This window comes from Asterias amurensis, chromosome 18 (assembly GCF_032118995.1).
Source record: "Asterias amurensis chromosome 18, ASM3211899v1".
Classification (NCBI taxonomy): domain Eukaryota; kingdom Metazoa; phylum Echinodermata; class Asteroidea; order Forcipulatida; family Asteriidae; genus Asterias; species Asterias amurensis.
The window spans coordinates 16,986,440-17,006,279 of NC_092665.1; the positions used below are offsets into that span (position 1 = coordinate 16,986,440).

The following is a 19,840-nucleotide window of genomic DNA, read 5'->3' on the forward strand; positions in this document are numbered from 1 at the left end:
AATTATGTACTTTGAGCTGGTCATTAGCTTGCTGCCTCAAATAGACAAGGAACATTACATACATTTGTAATTGGTTTTTCTATTACAAATATTGCTGATATGTAATCCACCATAAACATTTACATGACGTCATAACTGAGAAGGGAAATCCCCTTATAGATGGTAACAATTCTTGCGCAATGCCCTCATTCACGGGTTTTCCCACTGAGTTGTGACGTAGCTATGAAGTGATTGTCAACTACATTAATTGGGTATCGTTGGATCCTCGGATGGACTTGGAATGACTACTACAAGAAACAAGTAAACCGACGAGAACACAACTTAACATTATAGGTAAGTTTACATGCCGAAAAACGGCTACGATTTACTGACCTTTTCACAGCAACGGTCAATTACAGTTAGTCATAACTTTACTGAATTTATCCACATGGTTGATTGAGGATACGCGCTCAAATGTCCAGAGATCCAAAACACTCTTGAGTTTAAAAAATACAGTCAAAACTATGTAAGTGGTAGTCTAGCTGGTTTGCAGGTGTCAAACTTGCTTGTACCACGTGATCCACTTACTTCTGATAACCATGGATCAGGAAAACTAGAGCATTGTAGTTTGCAACTTGTTCAGAATTTGGTCAAATGTGACTCGATGTAAACAAGTTATGGTTTTGGCTTTGAGAATGTTATTTTTGTCTTTTTTTGTATGGTTAGAGATGGCAACCAATGCACAGACATCGCTTGCCAAGATTGAGGACAGCATCGAGTGCTCAATTTGCACCCATCGGTTCAGGCAGCCAAAGTGGCTCAATTGTTTTCATACTTTTTGTCTTCAATGTCTTCAAGAAATCTGCAAGAACCAGAGGCCACCAAGCAACAAACTTCCTTGTCCACTGTGCAGACAAGAAACCATCTTGAATGGAAATGTTTCTGATCTGCCAGATAATTTAGACATGAAGAATCTTGTGAACAATTTTACACAGCAGGAAAATGTTTTAAAACAACAATTTGAGCAATTACAGGTTTTTTCTACACTAGTTGCCAAAGCCAGAAGAAGTAAGACTGAGTTTGAGCTGTCAGGGGAAAATATTGACAAGTTCTTTACGAAACTGGACAAAGTGTTTTTGGACACCAAAGAAAAGATCAGCAGAAAAGCTACTAAGGAGGTATCAAGGATCAGGAATGAGGAGCAAAAACTGATAAAGGAGGCAGAAACTATTCATAAAAGTAAAGTTGAGTTTTTAAAGAGTTTGCAAGCCTCCGACAGAAGAGAAGCATCACAGACAGCACGCAAACTAGATGAGGTCAACCACCTTATGGAAGGAGGATCCAATAATGGCAACAAGGGTCAAGATTTCAAGAAGAGAATCTGCAAAGATCTTGAGAAGGCAATAACGAAACATCCACAGTCTGTTCCTGATGGTTTGACCTTCATGGATCTTAAAGAAAATGATGTGATGATATCTCTTGGTGAACTAGTGCAGAATGATGCTGACCTGACCTTACTGGTACTTATAATTCTTGTATTTATTGGGTAACTTGAAGAAACTAAGAATAGCAGACTGATCAATGTTTATGCTCTACTCTGTCCCAGTCCATTACAAAAGCCTGATGCTTACCCATTGTGAATAACATGAGTCTGCCATCATGAAATTGCAGTTACATTGAGAAAGTGCGCTTTGTATCGGACTGTTACAGACTTTTGGGCAGAACCTGTGATAAGTTAATGGATTCAAGACGGTACACATTTACAGTCACTTAAAAGACAAACTTGTGATGAGGATTCAGATATTTGTCTTTGTTTGGTTTGTCTTGAATTTTGGGGACTTTAGTAACATATAGACAATTCAAAGATTCATAAATTGATTGTTTCAAGAAAGAAACCAGGGACTGGATTTTTTATCAAGTTTGTTTACCAAATTAATTGTATTATCGGTAAATGCTTATCATAAGGCTGACAGCACTAAGGGTTCGTGGAGTTGATGTCGTTCCAAACCATCATGATATCCAGGGTCAATTTTGCAGAATTCCTGGTCCTACCATAAAACTGCAATCCCAAATGTTAGCATTCTGGGTTTTACATGTCGTTCTTGTGAATTAATGAACATAATGTTTATGTTGTACACTTGTTGTACTTTTTAATCATGCATGGTTTGCAATAATTTTACCATGAAACCATTAATGTTTTTGCCTGCAGGACAAGTGGACCAGACAAACATGTGCCAAGAATACAACCAGTGTACTGAAATATATTTACAAAGAAGGTAAGAATAAAAGTGGATTTACAAGACAAACAAACTCCATTGAGTGAAAATGGGATGCATTTGTTCCAATGTGAGATATGAGTATTCCTCAATCATAAATGACAGCAATTCAAAATGGATTTGCTTTTACCCTTTTCGGTATATTTTAATCAGTTATTGATTCAAATTACTAATAGAACTGGTTGGCTCAGCATCGTGGAGGTTTTAGCGCAGTTTGGATTTTATTAAATCGCTTTGGGGTATTTTTCAAGGATCTCCCGGTAAATGGGGTTTATTGATCAAAAGTGGTCTCCAAAGTAAATAACAGTTATTTTCTGAATAAAACCATTATTTCTGGGTTTTGATATTTTTTTTGGAAGATTTGATATAAGAAAGCATTTTGATTAATGACTTTAATATAATCAATTGCAATTTACAACTTTGTACCACTCAGCCGACAAACTGTCAATTTCACTCACAGTCACTCAGTCATTAGTGTTTACAATTTGCTTTCTGGTTACAGATCAATGGAGCCCTCTGAATCCAGAAGGGAAGAGGGTTTATGACCGGGACTTTCTGCTACAGTTTCAAGGAAATAACTATGAGAGACCTAAAGGACTCCCGTATGTTCCAGGCATTACTCTTGAACAGGTAAATAAAGAAATGATCTTTATTTATAAAAACTGGTTTTTATTTTATTTTATAGTAAACATAACTTGTACTACTGCACTGGCTGGAAAACTTGCTCGCTGTTGACAATTCAACATAGTTACTATGATTACTAATTTAATCTTTTTAATTAAAGTGAATGTACAATACAAGTAATGTAATTTGTATTTCACATTAAAATTCATACTTTTTTCCAAAGCAAACAATTTTCTTGAGAAAATTTTAAAGAGAAAATTTTAAAGAGAAATTATGTCATTATTTTGACTCGAAGTAGGCACTACCTGTAAAAAAGTACATCCACTCCCTTTTTGGACCACTCTTCTCAAATTCTGTATTGTTTATCAAACTGCTATTTTTGATCTGATAGCCCAATGACAACTTTCTCTCAACGGCTGCCATGATGGCACACCGCACACCACAAGTTCTAGTGCCAGCGTTTGGTCTACCGGTAAGTTAACCAGTTCATGTTAACCAAGTAGATTGCATTGGACATGACTCATCCCCTTAGGCTGTAGGTCCCAAGTGGTTATTTAAGATGACATTAACAATTTTTAAGAGAAAGTGTGCGATTCTGACTCGAAGTAGGCAGTACCTGTTAAAAATGCCCATCCATTATGTTGACCACTCTTCTCATAATTGTTCTGTGTTGTTTATCAACATCTGTCAATCTGTTAGCTCAAGATGGTACGCCACACACAACAACCTCGAGTACCAGTGTATCAGGTAAGAATTGTTACTTTCAAAACGCAAGAAACTAATAATCCATCAAAGGAGTATTGGTACTGAACTTGTCAACTTGGGGAGGGGGGGAGGAATACAGAGGCACTCCCTCCGCCCCCCCAATAGATGTCTATGTCCCCAAACTTTATGTAAGTAAACCACCATGGTCGGGCTGCAAGACTATATGCAGAGATTTCACACAGTGTGCTGAAAACACAATGACATTAATTAACATTTGCACTATCTATAGTTTTAATTAATAAAGTTCTTATCTTATCTTATCTTAACTTATACTGTGGTTACTTTTAGGTAAATGTCTAGATCCTCCATCTCCAGTCAGCTCTTTCTTGTTTTAGATATCAATATAAACCACTCTAGTCAATTCTTTGTTCAACCCCAAAAATCTTTCTTGTTTTAGTCAACATTTCTTATCTTAAACACGAACACAGTTAACCAGTTCATGTTAACTCAGTAGATTGCATTGCAATCCAACTTTACCCCAACTCACGTGACTATTTACATTGTCTTTAAATTGATTGGTGTGTTCTCTCTTTCCCTGCTAAGGTTCAAACTCCAGCGCCTTTCACATACAACATGATTCGAAGAGGCCCGCATCCTTCCAGTAGCGACCCGCAAATTAGCTGTTATGATTATGAGAGTGATTATTAGCGACAGGTCTTTTTCTGTTTGGTAGAATCATGAAAGTTCTGACTCCACGTGGCGGGCGGATCGTGTTAGTTCACGATTTAGAAGGAAAACCACACATTTTCGAGAGATATATGAGTCATTATCTTCTACTGGTAAGCCTAAAGTGCCCAATACATGGCAATGTGTCCTTTTTAAATACTTACATTGGGCTAGTTGTAGTTCTCTTCCATTGTTTAAAAACTTGCTTAAAACTCATTTATTTAAATCCTTTTACACTTAGCTCATTACATGTCTTGACAGTAGACTATTCATTGTATAATTTTGTTTTATGTTCTACATTTCTTTTTTGTTGTATGTATTGTTTTTTGTTCTGCGCCTCGGAATAGGGTCTTGTACACTAGATAGATGGCGCATTATAAATGCATTATTATTATTATTATTAGTATTAGTTTACAAATACAATATATTATAAACAAGCAAGTTTTTAAATCATGAAGAAAGTCTCATTTGCGAACGATGCTACTTTAAAAAAAAACTTTGAAACTAGTTAGAAATCTTTTTATGTTCTATATCGGGAGTGTAATAATTGGCTTTATTAAGTATGTTTATTGCAGTTAAATAAATTAGTGATCAAACAAACTTTACTTGGTAAGAAGCACTGCAGCTGTTGATAATGTGTAACTTCTTGGGAAACGATTTCCTAATAAGGAACATGGTGTTTTAGAGAAAGGGATTAAAAAACATTTCAATCTTTGAAATGTTTTGAAATGTTCCACGCAGAGCCGTTTATCAGTTTTTGCGTTGACATAACGGCTCCAGATTTTTGTGATATTATATTGGTGACATTATATTAATTTTGTATACTTACATGCGCTTTTGTTTTTGATATACCTTTATATGTACTGATAAATTCTCATATTATTGTATCATTTTTCAACAAGAGTATGGAATAAACGTCTTATCTAATTGAATATCTTAACGCTACCAGTATCTTTTGAAATGTTCTTAGTATATTTTTATTGCATATAAAAATATATACATAGGATTAAAATAACCAACAGGTAAAAAGCCAAAGGTATTTGCCTTTAATCTATCGTTGTATTATTTATAGCACAATGCTTGACGACCAACAAGAACTTGTTGGGTTGTGAGTTGAGAAATTTTAATTAGACCCTGTCATTAAGACTTACAAGTCTTATAAAGCTGGTAACCAAATGTTGATGTGCAACATTATTTATTAAAAAGGGAAATAATGAGACAAGTTTATCTTTGTCAACTTTGTGGCATAATGATGACTGTGTATATCTTTGTTCTTATCTTTCCAGAATGAAAACAAAGTTCCCATGCTAATAATTATTTTGAGTAAGTACCAATAGTGTCCACTACTGCCTTTAACTGGAAGCAATCCATAAAAAGTGTTAAGGGGACGGCTATACTTGTAATTTAGACCAACTCGACTTTCTCAGATTGTGGTATCATGTGGTATTAAATGCAACGTCAGCTGCTCCTAACAACTGATGAATGTTGTTCATAAAACGTTGTCAATGAGTGTTTGTCAGACGGATGGAGGTTCGTATTGACGCCGGAACAAACAGCAACACGTGACTAATAACCAGTCTTACTGCCGCAGTGCGGTAGAGCAATTTAACTTGGGCCAAAAAGCAACACCGTGACCAATAACCAATCTTAACGCCGCAGTGCGGTAGAGCAAGTTAACTTGGGCCAAAAAGCAACACCGTGACCAATAACCAATCTTAACGCCGCAGTGCGGTAGAGCAAGTTAACTTGGGCCAAAAAGCAACAACGTGACCAATAACCAATCTTAACGCCGCAGTGCGGTAGAGCAAGTTAACTTGGGCCAAAAAGCAACACCGTGACCAATAACCAATCTTAACGCCGCAGTGCGGTAGAGCAAGTTAACTTGGGCCAAAAAGCAACACCGTGACCAATAACCAATCTTAACGCCGCAGTGCGGTAGAGCAAGTTAACTCGGGCCATATTGTTCAAATGTGGCTTTAGCTGATGGGCACTTACACGTCCAAGTCTGGCGTGTGCCTCTTAAACCACTCTTTTGAGTCTTCTTTACGCAGTGTTTGATACATTTTGAAACTACGAGCCAATATCCGGCAAGTGTGTGTATAAGCTTGGATGAAACATCACACCTGAAAGCACCGTTGGGTTCCGTCGTTCAGCATTACTGAAACAAAGTACCTTTTAGAGACATTTTAATGTTAGTCTTTCGAGGTGAATCCTACTAATTAGTAAACTTGACGAGTTACTTGACAAATATAAATCGGAGAGCTACCATAATTAATGCTACGTCGATTTCGAGAGGCAGTATGATTTGGTTCTCCATTTTTAAAGCCATTTTGACCCGTCTGCTTTTTGCTGGCCACACCATAGCAGCCATCCAACTGATTGTTGGACTGAAGTCTGACACATCTTACTATTTATTGGCCCTAGCTTCATTGGTTCAAGTGGCCGAGTTAATCTTCACGATGGCTTGGAAAAAGGGAGGGGAATGGAAGTGGTAAGTTGAGTATGTTATTTCGTGTATTAAGTTTTTTTTAATACAAAACTGTTCAAAATTTACTCATGAGCAAGCATTGGCATGGTATACGGACCAGAGTACATACGAAACTGGCGCACTTGATCCTCACATTCTGTAGACTTGAGTCCTTACATTCTGTAGACTTGAATTCTTACATTCTGTAGACTTGAGTCCTCACATTCTGTAGACTTGAGTCCTCAAATTCGGTAGACTTGAGTCCTTTCATTCTGTGGACTCAAATCCTACCATCCTCTGGACTGAGTCCTCATATTCTGTGGACTTGAGCTTCACAAAATAAACTTCGATTTTTTTTCTGACGAGGAAATATTTAGTAAGTGTGGTTATTGTTTCAAAGTGAAGTAGAACAGCATTATTGTAATAGGTCTATATTACCTAACCACAATGGAAGTAGAATAGCATTATTGTATAATAGGCCTATATTACCTAACCACAATGGAAGTAGAATAGCATTATTGTATAATAGGCCTATATTACCTAACCACAATGGAAGTAGAATAGCATTATTGTATAATAGGCCTATATTACCTAACCACAATGGAAGTAGAATAGCATTATTGTATAATAGGCCTATATTACCTAACCACAATGGAAGTAGAATAGCATTATTGTATAATAGGCCTATATTACCTAACCACAATGGAAGTAGAATAGCATTATTGTATAATAGGCCTATATTACCTAACCACAATGGAAGTAGAATAGCATTATTGTATAATAGGCCTATATTACCTAACCACAATGGAAGTAGAATAGCATTATTGTATAATAGGCCTATATTACCTAACCACAATGGAAGTAGAATAGCATTATTGTTTAAACGGCCTTTATTACCTAATCACAATGGAAGTAGAATAGCATTATTGTATAATAGATTATTATTGATTACAACGTCTTGATTTTGACGGCAGTAATTACCTGTTTGTAAGAGTTTTAATGATATATAGTTTGGTTTCACTCATCTGAATTTCTAGTATGTGGCTTGAAAGGGGTAAAAGTCCATTGTAAATAACTTGAAAAGAGGAAAGACTTAAAAACGGTTATTTTGGTGAGAAGTCGCTTTAATAAGCTCTTATAAAATGACATCGATAATGTTGGCTAAGATGTTTGTATCCCCCTCGTTCAATCAATATAAAGTACATATTTCAAGATGTATAATAATATGTCACTCCTGATGATATGAGGTATCCGATAATGCGCTCAACAATAATTTACAATCTGACATCTTGACTAGACCGACATATGGTTATTAATGAAATAAAAACCTTCCTCATGCCAAATTCCGGCAGGTCATTCAGACAATTTCTTGTTAGAGGTGAAACAGATTTTAATCTTATTTTTTGTTCTGTATTAACGATTTGTCTCAATGAGTGTAGAATTTTGACTTAACTCTACATAATATTGGCAGACTGAGGAAGACTTGCACTGTATTCAAATTTACCTGACTTTGAGAGAATAACCACCTTTAACATTTGCCACCACTTAAAGTCATCTTCAAGTACGCGTCTTATGATTAATGACCTAAACGATCTTAGCAAACCAAATAGAAGCCGATCAAAATAGAGCCTTCAATTTTAAGCCGTCCAAAAGTCAATTGCTACGGTACTACATCATTCAGACAAAGCCGAAATGAATTCGTAGTCAGTATTAATTTCCGTTTCATCGTAATTAATTCGTATCTTTATGAGGAGTGATGGCGATGGTATTGAAGGGGAGACTATTGCTGCAGATTGATTTGGAGACTCTGATGACCATAGCCATCTTATAAAACTGACTGCTTGAATATAGCAGTGTACAAGCAGGTTCAAAAGGCACGCTTACACCCACTCTTATAAAACCGGGTCATTATATCGGGTCATTTCTGGATCAAGCTGACCTCCTCTACAGTGGCATGACCGATGGTGGACGGGGGGCGTCGCGGGTGGGGGAGGGGATCGGGGCATGAAGATATATCAGAAAATACAATGATAGGATCTTGTCCTGGTTCTGAATGGATCTCATACAACCACCAAAATAACAACTTTAGCTGTCAGTAACTTTACAAGTTTTAGTAAACTCATTATTTTATATTACATTCAACATTGGGTTAAACAATATATTAATTTTGCTCTTAGGTTTTGCCCAAGCGTGATCGTTTTTCTCTTTGGATCAGTGCCGGCTATTTGGGTATTGGAACTGGAGTTGTTAGAGCGCCGCTAAGCAACAATGAAACATGTCAACGGTGAGATAGTGGATGATGTCCAAAAGGTAAGATCGTGGGCAAGATTTAGTTTAAATTTCAGTACACTTTATGCAAAACGTTTTAGCCTTATTTGTTTTGTTTTTACCTAAACTCATCAACAATGATCACTTACGAACGACACATTCAGAATGATGTAGGCCTTACGGCCCTTTTTATGCTTACTATTGCTAAACTTTAGTGTACCAATGGAGGTTTTCACAGGATGATGACGAAATGATGGAAAGACACAATGATTTATAATAAACACGTGGCATTTTAAATGTTGTGCAAAGGCGAGTCGGATCGCTCAATATGACTCGGTGTCTTTTAAAGTTTTTCTTGACTGTACAGCGCTTTGAAACAGTGTTAAAGCGCTTTATAAATGCATCTAAGTTAAGTTATAAAGTTAAGTCTAGATCTATATTGGAAGGGGATACAGGACGCCAGACTTAACTGTTCGTGTCCATAATACAAAGGTGGAGCTGGATGTGACAAGGGAAGTCGACTTGTAACCATGGAAACACTAAAGTCTTCTCTTGGTTGACATGACATTATTATAGTACACGGAATAAACACTAGAATACAGACAACAATGAAATAAAAGCCTAGTCAATATAATTCAATCTTATCATTTTACTTGATAGGATAATGGGCAGACGCAATGGATCTTAGTGGTAGAGCAGATGCTACCATTACTTCTTATTGTCGGTCGATGGCTTCTACCTAAAGGTTCCATTACACGAAATGAACTATCGGAACTCTTACTCGTTTACTTCGCTACGGCAGCTGATATAATTGAATTCTTCGATGGGTTTAATGAGGTTAGCGTCAAGTATGATCGTTCACTGGTATTCACCCTTCTCACCTTATGGAGTTGGAGTCTTATTCAATTCGCTCTCGTTATGACGTCTATCAGGGACCAGCGTGGAACTTCTTCCAGCCAGTCAAAACCGACTACACCTAGTGATGGTCAACGTAAAATAAAGAGGGCTCTATTCAAAAGGTTTCCGCGTTTGGCCTCGTCTCGAGTCGTTAGACCTCTACCCACTTCTGAAACGAATGACGGATTGATGGTCATACCAATTAAACCTAAGCACGAGATACGTGAAGACACGGTACCAACGTTCACTTGTCTAGATACAAGTGTCTGGTCTATAGTAGCAAGCCTACTCCTCCAAGACGCTCCATTCTTAGTATTTCGTCTGACATTAATTCTTCGCTATCAGGTCTATAGTCATACTAATGTCTTCTTCACATGCAAAAACTCCCTAGTGATTGTGTTACAGACTTACAGAATCTTCGTTCTGCATATAGAAAGGCGCGAAAAGGTGCGACTTCAAAAGAAGGCTACGGATGCAACAGCAAAGAAAATAGCAAATCTGAAGAAAAATGGGTTTTTGTTTGTACACGAGAAGAATCTGCCGACAAAAGAACATGATGAAGACCCATACGATGCCGTCTCCATGAATTCTTCACAATAAAGAGCATCAGTTCTTCAAATCGTCCGTGGACTACTTAGCATCTGATGCACTAAAGAAATAAACCACTATTTCTGGTTTGTTTCGTGTAAGTGACGTCTAGATATATGCAAGCCATATTAAAAGAAAAGAGGACCTTTATGCAAAGTTTTTTGTTTATTTAATTTCGCTAGTTTGATTGATGATGTTTCATGGCCACATTCGATGTATTGCTGACGATGGCACAATGTCGCAACAGCAATGGAGCCCTTGTTTTTCGTGCTAGTTAGTAAATTAAGTGCTACATGTTATGTCCTCCACATTTCTGCTTGTCGCCATTTTCTTCTTACCACTGTTTTGTTAGTTTATTTGTTGTTTGTGTTAGTGTGTTATTTAGCCTTCCGAGGCCAGGCTATGGTCAAGACTAAAGATCCGTAAAAAATATTTGCACTAAATTGCTTTCAAGCAAAATAATTAAAAGATCAGTTGTGGCGTAAGAAGTGACGCAGACTTTTGGAAGAAACATTTTTGGTCCACTGTATTGAGCGACGAACCATCGGAAAGGTGTATAGGCCTATATGACCCCATCCGTTAAAGCTAGTCGTTTGCCTCATAACTTTATATAATAACTAAAACAAAAGGTGTCTTGAATAAACTGTCTCCTCAAAATAATGAATGCATGATTTGAAACGGCATGCCAGTCACCATGTGCTAGTCAGTCCCGTACGCGGGTCCAGTCCCGTACGCACTGGGCGAGGCCACACAGTTATGTGCGGTGGAGTAAACACATATTCTTACAAACAAACGAACGCAAATTGTGCCATTTCCAAGATGGCGACGCCCATCGCAGAATCACCGGAACTGGAAAATCTATGTGATTTGGAACAAATAACTCATCTCGATGTCAATGAAAACAACAGGAAAGAGGTGGACGATTGTAAGAGTGAAGTAACATATGAAGCATCGATCGATAAACTACCCGAAGAAGCTTTGACCAATGTAATATCGTTCGTTTCCGATAAATGGTTGCTGAATTGTGCCCTCGTCTGTCGGCTTTGGAGAAATGTCATCAAGGGGCAGACACTTTGGCGGAAGAAGTGTTACCGAACAAGCCGATTCATTGAGAGGTATATGGCACCCTTTTATCCGGAAAACTGGAAGGAATTCTACCTGAAATCTCCTTATACTAGAAATCTCATCAAGAATCCAAGTGGCAAAGGTTAGCTTTTGACTTTGTTTGATAAATCTCTACGCTATGTTGTAAAAAATAAAAAATAAAAACAGAATTGGAAATGTATGTTACCTTTTATATCATCAATTAAATAGGTTCCCTGGCTAAAACCATCTTATAAATAAATTTGTGATGTGATTCATTTTTTAGTTTTTTGAAGGCAGATATACTGGATGGAGGAAGCAAGGATTAAGGAACACAAACTAAACGGTTTATTAAAATTTTAAAAAGGGCTGCAAATGTTCTTTGATTCTTAATTTTGAATAGGCCAACACCATATTTGATTTTTAAGTACTTTTTTTCAATTAAAAGATGGTGTTAAAGGTGGCTGGATCATAACAGAGAATGGAGGAGATCGTTGGGTTGTAGAAACTGGAGATCATGGTTCTGCTAAGAAACCAGATAAACTGCTTGCAATTAGTGATGGAAGCCCTACTCAATTTGCCACATCATACGGATTGTGTCAGCGTTATCAGCTGATTGACCTTTTACAAGAAGGTTTCTCACCTGCTATGCTGGATGAAGGGCAACCAGATATAGTCATCTCTGAATGGTAAGTCATTTACATAAAAAATAAAGGAATGGGGAGATGTTGTCGAACAAGTACTGTAGCTCACAAAGCTTTGGCTTGAGATGAGTTTCAACATTCTTTTCCCCTACCCCTACAGAGTGGAATGGAATCTTTCCCTCACCCTGGATCCATCTTTTTGTATCTGAAAACATAACGATGGCTCGTTTGTTACAACCCTCAAGAACAATTGCAGTTCAAAATTATTACAGTTTGTTTTTTCTTTGTTGTTCAGGTATGCTGCACGTTTTGACTGTGCAAATGTTTACTCACTGAAAGTGCAACTACTGAGGGAAAATTCAAATGAACCAGTCAATATTATTGAAGAGTTTGTTTTTGGACCAATTGAAACACAACAGTGGGCTCCGAATGACTGGAAAGAGGTAAGTCTAAGTTATTAACTATTGCAGCTCACAGGTGCACTTATTTGTTTACGCCACTAAGTGGCTTTCAAATTATTGGATGCCACACTAACATTACATAATTCTACAATGAGTATAAAGACCTTGACTAGAGTCATGTTGCTTTTATTTATCCATAGGTTAGACACATATTCTCCAATTACGGAAAAGGCTTACGGTTTATTAAGTATATGGATGAGAGCAAAGATAGACAGTTCTGGGCGGGGCATTATGGATCTAAGATGGCAGGATCAGTTGTCAAGCTTCAGTTTCATAAGGATGATCCAGATGAATAAAAAAAAAACTTTTTAGAGTAATTCATTGAAGAGAATTGCTTCTGCTCCTCAGAATTCAATGATCCCCATTATTTCTGGATAGACAACTTACACACAGTTCGTGCCAAATAAGGTCATATATTCAAGAAGCTGACTCATTGAACAATTTATGAGGAATTAACAAATTCTCCATTAAGTTGATGGGTATTTGTAGACCGGGTGCTTGTAAATGGTTTAATTGTCTGCAATAGTGTTGAATTGTGTAATTTTTCACCGTTAACAAATTTGCATAAATAATACTTATTGGAAAAAATTACATCAAAATATGTTAATGGAGAACAGCAAATGTATACTCATCATCTTGATGCCTTATTACACAGTTAACTGTAATCATAAATAATTTAAATGTATATTTAATGAATGAAGCTGATTGTAAAGTCATGAAGAAAAACATCCTTACTCTTTGAGAGTGCAATAAAACAGTGGCGTACACTGACAAAAGAGGGCGGTGTACTGTTTTGTGCTTAGTGGTGTACCGGGAAAGCAACCATAACAGACAATAGGGTAACAAGGACATTGCGGGTGGAAGTTTGTACATAGGAGGTACAAAAGCAAAGTTGTTTTTTACAATATTTGTTACAAAGTCAATTAACATCTTTCTCTAATTTAGTCATTTAAGTACAGTGGTTTGTACAGTTGCATGCATGCTTTAACAGAGTAGTAGCAATATTGAAACAGTCGGACTTCTGTCAACAATTTTAGTGGCCGGTGTGGCAGAAGATTCTGTCCCCCATCAGGCAAACTGTGTACAAACTTGTTCTGATAGCGCCCTCTTTTGAAACATCCTCCTCAGCCCATGTTATTATCTTAAATTCATTTGGAAATTATGGCACAAAATGAAACATTTTCCATATGGCGAGTGTAGGTTCTTGCCTGCCAGAAAGGAATCGGAATGTACAATGTCATTCGTTTTGAAAGGTTACAGTCCATTGCAATTACCAAGAACTGTTAATCATAGAGTATGTGCTTTTATATTATACTAAATAATCATATTACTTATACGTTATATTAAATTATACATGATGTTTTCTTTATTTTTACATGTTAACTTTTATAGAACTTCCCCTTACCAAATACATGAACAGATTATGTTTTATAACATTGATTTTGATGCAAATAAAGTTTCTTTTGCTTTTGCATTGTTATGCACTGGATCACTCAATCCGTTTCAGACAATCTCGGTAAAAAAGAAAAACCCACTACAGTAACGTAATGCTGCATATGACTTTTAACTTGCAGTCTGTGACTAGAATTGTATTAACATTAAAGGAATATTTAACATTTTGACTCTCGTTATTTATATTAATCTTCACGATATTACCATAAACCAAAACAACTTTTCCTAACTTTTTATTTTACACATTAGTAGTTTGGTTTTGTTGATTGAAGTAAGAGTGAGGTGCAACTCAACTTTACTTTCGTAATAACATTTATGTTGACGTTATAAAGTTGCATGTGACTCAATCGAGCTCATTGTGCTATAAAATAAAACGAGATTTATATATGACATTGACACGTTTTTCTGTGTAATAGATAAAGTCTTGTGAATACATGAATTGTTGATTATTTACACTGTCTGTGCCTTGGTAGTAATCGATAGGTAATCGATAGGTAATCGATACAATTTCTACCAGAATACCAGTGTATCCCTTTATAGTTATTAATCGAACTGCCCGGTCTTGGATATTTTGCCTTTAGACACTTGATCTGTGTCTCTCAAACCATAAGCAATGCGAGAGATTTTCAATCATTGTGATGAATACTAAACTAAATAAAAAAAAAAAAAACATCACAGGACTCGGTGCAAATTTAACATATCTTATATCGTTGCGGTACCCCTGCCAAAACACTCTAGCTACCGGGCAACCTCGGAAATCTAGTTGGTAAGACACTGCTCTAGAATTGCAAGGGCCGTGGGTTCGAATCCCACCCGAGCCCGAGTAACTTGCCTGTGATAATTTTTCACAGGACTCGGAAAGTACCGAGTATACAGTGCTAACACACATCGGTGTATGGGTAAAAAAAAACGGTTGAATTTTGTTTGTACGGTAACGCACACAACTGTGTCAATACCTTTATTTTCGGAATTGTCGTTAACATTCTCGTTGCCAACCTCGATCTTTTCTCCTTGGAAACCCTCATTCTCCTCTCCACCTTCAATGGTTTGCGTTGGCTCCTTGCAATCATCTTGCAAGCTGTCTGTTCGCGTGTTACTTGTTCCCTGATGCTGGCGTGATGAAGACAATCCGTCCCCGTTGTTAGCTCGACGAGCTCGGTTGAGACAGATCATTTTCAAACACTCTTTCCGGAAACCTTGATTAATGAAGAAATAGACCACTGGATTCATACAGCTGTTTGCGTATGGTAATAGCAACCATCTGTTCTTCACCAATGATCCTACGTGTGAAATGGCGTACTTCTGTACCAACGTATACGTAGCAAAGAAAACGTATGAGATGACGTAGGCGCAGGAGACAATCAGGAAAACGCGCGCGGCCTTCCAGTGGCTCTGTAGCTGGCGCCCTGCGGCACCGCAACGGCTAAATGTCTGGTTGTTACGACGCACGAAGACTACAATTGCAACGTAGGTGGCGCCCGTTACAATTACTGGTAGCCAGAAGAGTATAATAGAGACGTAGATGATCTTGAAGTCTGAATATGTTTTGCCCAGGCTAATAGTGCGACAAGCAAACTGTGTCTTGCCGATGTACGTAGTTTTGTACTCATCTACGCTGTACTTGACCTGTCGGTAAAAGCAAACAACTATAACCTTCAAAACATTGTGTGAACAATCATTGTAAACATAGCCATCGAGTTGGTTAAAATGACAACTGATGACAAGGCTCCACTAAAAAGGTTTAACAAATACTTTACATTAGATCAATGTTTGCCATTTCAAACACCAAAGCCGAAAGGATCTGCTGCGAATGTCATCCAAAGTCATGAAAGCACGATATTAGCACTAGCACTTGGTTTGAACATAGTTTTTGCATCTTCTTGGAATTATTCTTTTTTTCCTGACATTTCTCTCTCTTCCCTTTCATTTGAAATCAATCATTGAAAAAAGTATGAACTGTGACCTCACCCGGAAATTGAGGACACACGGAGCCGTTAACACGGCAGAGAGAACAAACGTCAGAACAATGACAACCTTAGTCCTAGCTGGGGTACACTTTGTCTTGAAAACCAACGGGTGACAAACTGCGATGTAACGGTCAATTGCTATCGTTACCATGGTAAAGATGGTCATATTGAAGCCAAGAAAGCGACTATATCTGTGTAGGATGTACTGTACATCGTAGCGCCAGAATATTGGCCATGTTGATGGGTAGTATTCAGTGATGTGTAAGGACACTACCACGAGAAGGATGAACAGATCACATAAATTTGAGAATAATCGTAAATAATGGTTAGACCAATCCGGATTAAAAGTATATAAAATTTACTCATTTTAGGTCAACATTACAAGGAGCCGGAGCTGCTACATGCCTAAAGTATTTTGAAGTATCGGTATTTACGACAATAGTCGGCCATTTTATAAGCAAACAATATTCTCAAGAAAATGTGCAGAAAATATCTAGTTATAAGAAATCGACACAGCCTGTTACTTTCTTCACTGTGTTTCGCAAAGACCCAGCTTTGAAATCCCACACCGAGCGGGCTTTTACGATGATTGGGTTTTCTGTCCCTATGTCTGCTGAATGTGGGACGTTTTCCCGTTTTTCTCCCACATCTAAATGTTGCTATTGTCTTCTCTTCACACACGTACCTCCAGACCAAACGGTGAAGGTTAAATTAAAGGGACCTGTGACGGCTCCTTGATTTCACCAATACCAGAAAATAAAAAAATTATAATCAATAATAACTATAACGAGATTTCTTGGTGCGGCCATCAACTCGAGCTCACATGAAACCATTGTCAACTGGTGACACTTTCATCATACCTAATTTATAAACGTCATAATTATTCAAAAAGGTGAATTTCACTTCGACGAAAAGCTCAATAAAAAAATCCAAACCAACAATAGATTCGCCAAGGGAAATTACCATCTTTGTTATAAGGAATTCTTCCCAACCTCTCATCTCGTGTAACGAGTTGAGCATTTGATTATTGCACTAATTAACAACTCGTGTGGGATTTACTACGACTTGCCTTGATTAAAATGTCATGTTGTTGTGCATGTAATGTGCACACTGTTTACCCCTCCATGGTGGGTAAACGGCCTTCATTGTGATCAACATGATCCAATAAGTAACGGGGTAGCTGGTGCCGTTGACTAAATGTATAGTGAGGACACTCACGGGAATAGACCCAATAGGCTCATAGCTCACGGGAATAGACCCAATAGGCTCATAGCTCACGGGAATAGACCCAATAGGCTCATAGCTCACGGGAATAGACCCAATAGGCTCATGACTGATGGTTGCTTTACCAACTTGCGGTAATGAGTATTAATTTGAGTTGTAGTTCCTCTAGTTCCCAGTAGGGTAAGGCTCGATAACTTCGTTCTTAGTATGGGTTGTATGAAGACAACAAATAGCAATTTGTTGTCAAAACAATAATTTGTGTTAGACTGTGTACTAACAAACACATTGTGCGATGTTTACATCATTTGTTTTAACGTCACGCTGTTTGTGCTGGGGACACCACCAACTCGACAGTTTCGTCAATCATTGTGTACGTTGACCCCAAGTTTCATTAAACATGAATGACAAATATTAGCATACAATGTCTCATAGAAATATACAATGGCCATCAGAATAGAATACCTTTTGAAACTTTCCTTTAAGGCATGTGAATTGCACTTAATTAAACTGCCTGATAGGCCTAGTGATATTGTGAATGTGTATCGACGCCTTAGGACGTGTTATGATGCATTGTGGGTAAAGTACTTTGAACTGTCTCACATCATTCAAAGTAAATGGCTAAAACAGGAAATTTGGAGGCAAATAATGGCCATGATTTAACAACATTTTACTATGTATTGAAACATAGAGTGTGATTATTTCCTGTCTTACGATTCATCTCAGTGAACTCCGGTTCCAATCCCCTCTTCACAACCCTAGCTTCTCATTTTACACAAATAAGAAGCCTTGGCTATGTTTGAAATTTGAACCACGATTCTAGTAATTTACTACAAGAATCATGAAAACCAATCACCCTTTTAGCAAATTCGGGCGCTGCATGGCCTAGAGTTTACGGGATCATAAACAATAAATCGCTTATTGTTTTAATTAACTATACGTTTGTAATGATTGGGAATGTGTTCGTGCTATACCTAATTGTCTTAGAATGCGGAAATTAGGAATGTCCTCAGAACATCCTGTGTACAAAAATGCGCACTTTAAATATGACGCCATTTGACGTAATGGGATGTTGACAAGACAAGCACTGCAAAATGACAAAACAAGACTCTTTCACTGTTTGAACTTGAGGTTAGAGGCTTGTAACTTTTGTTTATATTCTTTCTTATTTAGACTCTATTTTGTGGAAAATGACCGCATCACAAAAACGATTTTGACCTTGAAGTCCCCTTCTCAAATAAAAGCTTATAACTTGTCAAGATTTTAAAAAGAGCTTTTTGAAATAAAAATTCAAAATTTGTGGGTCATATTGCTCAATAGTTGGACCTTGCATCTTAGTTGTAAAAATATGCTCTGATTCTTGTTTTGCATTTTTCCTAAGAAACTACCCTGTAGAAACCTTACAGTAAACAAGATTTCATCCCCGTGTAAACCCTGACACTATTTGGCTGATTGCTGGTCTCCATATATAAAAGCTTTACACTTGCTATTTTTCTATGGAATCATCCGATTTATCAATTCAAAGATTCATCAATTGCATTTTCGTGCATTTAGCCTTAAATAGGAAACAATCTGAAGTGATTAGGTAATTTGTCATCGGGGCAATTGGCCAATTTAAAAAAACTAATTTTACAGCAATTTGATAAATTCTGAGTCAAACTGCGTGATAACAATAAGGTACACTAAAGTTTAGATCAAACTCATTCCAGATTTCTTACTTACTTTATTTAATAAACTTATTTTAGTCAGTGTTCTAATGTTGAGTTACAAACCCTACATTATGCCATGGCTCACTTATTGAGTGTCAGTTTTAAATTAGTAGGTTGGTCATTAACAAAAGTTTTATCAATTTTAGGCAAATAATATTCGTAACCGGAATTCGTCATAAGTGTTGGTTACTCTGCTGCCATGAAACCGCAACTTGTTAAACGGACGCTAAATTCGGCACTGTTGATAAAGATATTTTATTTTGATAATGAAAAATTGATTACTTTGTAATTATGTAATATAATCTCACCTGCTGCTAGGCTCAGAATATAGAGTGTCGAGTTGGATTTCCTGAATGCTTTAACAAAGACAGCTACGGCCATGATGTTTCCTACAACACCAAACACGCAGCTAGTGGCGAGGAATGGTACCTCCCACGAACCCCTGGTTGAATCCCCGATGATGTCACCCCAAGTAGAATCCCCTGTACCCCTGGTTGAATCCCCGATGATGTCACCCCAAGTAGAATCCCCTGTACCCCTGGTTGAATCCCCGATGATGTCACCCAAAGTAGAATCCCCTGTACCCCTGGTTGAATCCCCGATGATGTCACCCCAAGTAGGTTCCCCTGTACCCCTGGTTGAATCCCCGAAGATGTCACCCCAAGTAGAATCCCCTGTACCCCTGGTTGAATCCCCGATGATGTCACCCCAAGTAGAATCCCCTGTACCCCTGGTTGAATCCCCGATGATGTCACCCCAAGTAGAATCCCCTG

General features: G+C 37.5%; 3 protein-coding genes across 4 annotated transcripts; all 3 read left to right on the plus strand.

Moving 5' to 3' along the window:
- Positions 1-192: 192 nt before the first annotated feature.
- LOC139950662 (uncharacterized) lies at positions 193-6,038 on the plus strand. Of its 2 annotated transcripts, XM_071949446.1 has the most exons (7): positions 193-333; positions 706-1,499; positions 2,189-2,255; positions 2,758-2,885; positions 3,271-3,351; positions 3,579-3,626; positions 4,188-6,038. In XM_071949446.1, exons 2-7 carry the CDS (start codon positions 708-710, stop codon positions 4,290-4,292), a joined length of 1,221 nt encoding a protein of 406 aa, XP_071805547.1. In that variant the 5' UTR covers positions 193-333; positions 706-707; the 3' UTR covers positions 4,293-6,038. The 2 variants fall into 2 exon arrangements, with proteins under 2 accessions (XP_071805547.1, XP_071805548.1); XM_071949447.1 differs by lacking the exon at positions 3,579-3,626.
- Positions 6,039-6,787: 749 nt separating this feature from the next.
- On the plus strand, positions 6,788-10,820 carry LOC139950664 (transmembrane protein 26-like). Its single transcript, XM_071949450.1, has 3 exons — positions 6,788-6,801; positions 8,955-9,087; positions 9,706-10,820. Exons 2-3 carry the CDS (start codon positions 9,046-9,048, stop codon positions 10,540-10,542), a joined length of 879 nt encoding a protein of 292 aa, XP_071805551.1. The 5' UTR covers positions 6,788-6,801; positions 8,955-9,045; the 3' UTR covers positions 10,543-10,820.
- A 186-nt stretch (positions 10,821-11,006) lies between these two features.
- On the plus strand, positions 11,007-14,570 carry LOC139950663 (F-box only protein 6-like). The gene is made up of 4 exons (XM_071949448.1): positions 11,007-11,737; positions 12,062-12,302; positions 12,553-12,700; positions 12,859-14,570. The coding sequence occupies exons 1-4, from the start codon at positions 11,194-11,196 to the stop codon at positions 13,012-13,014; spliced, it is 1,089 nt and encodes a 362-aa protein (XP_071805549.1). The 5' UTR covers positions 11,007-11,193; the 3' UTR covers positions 13,015-14,570.
- The last annotated feature ends 5,270 nt before the right edge of the window (positions 14,571-19,840 follow it).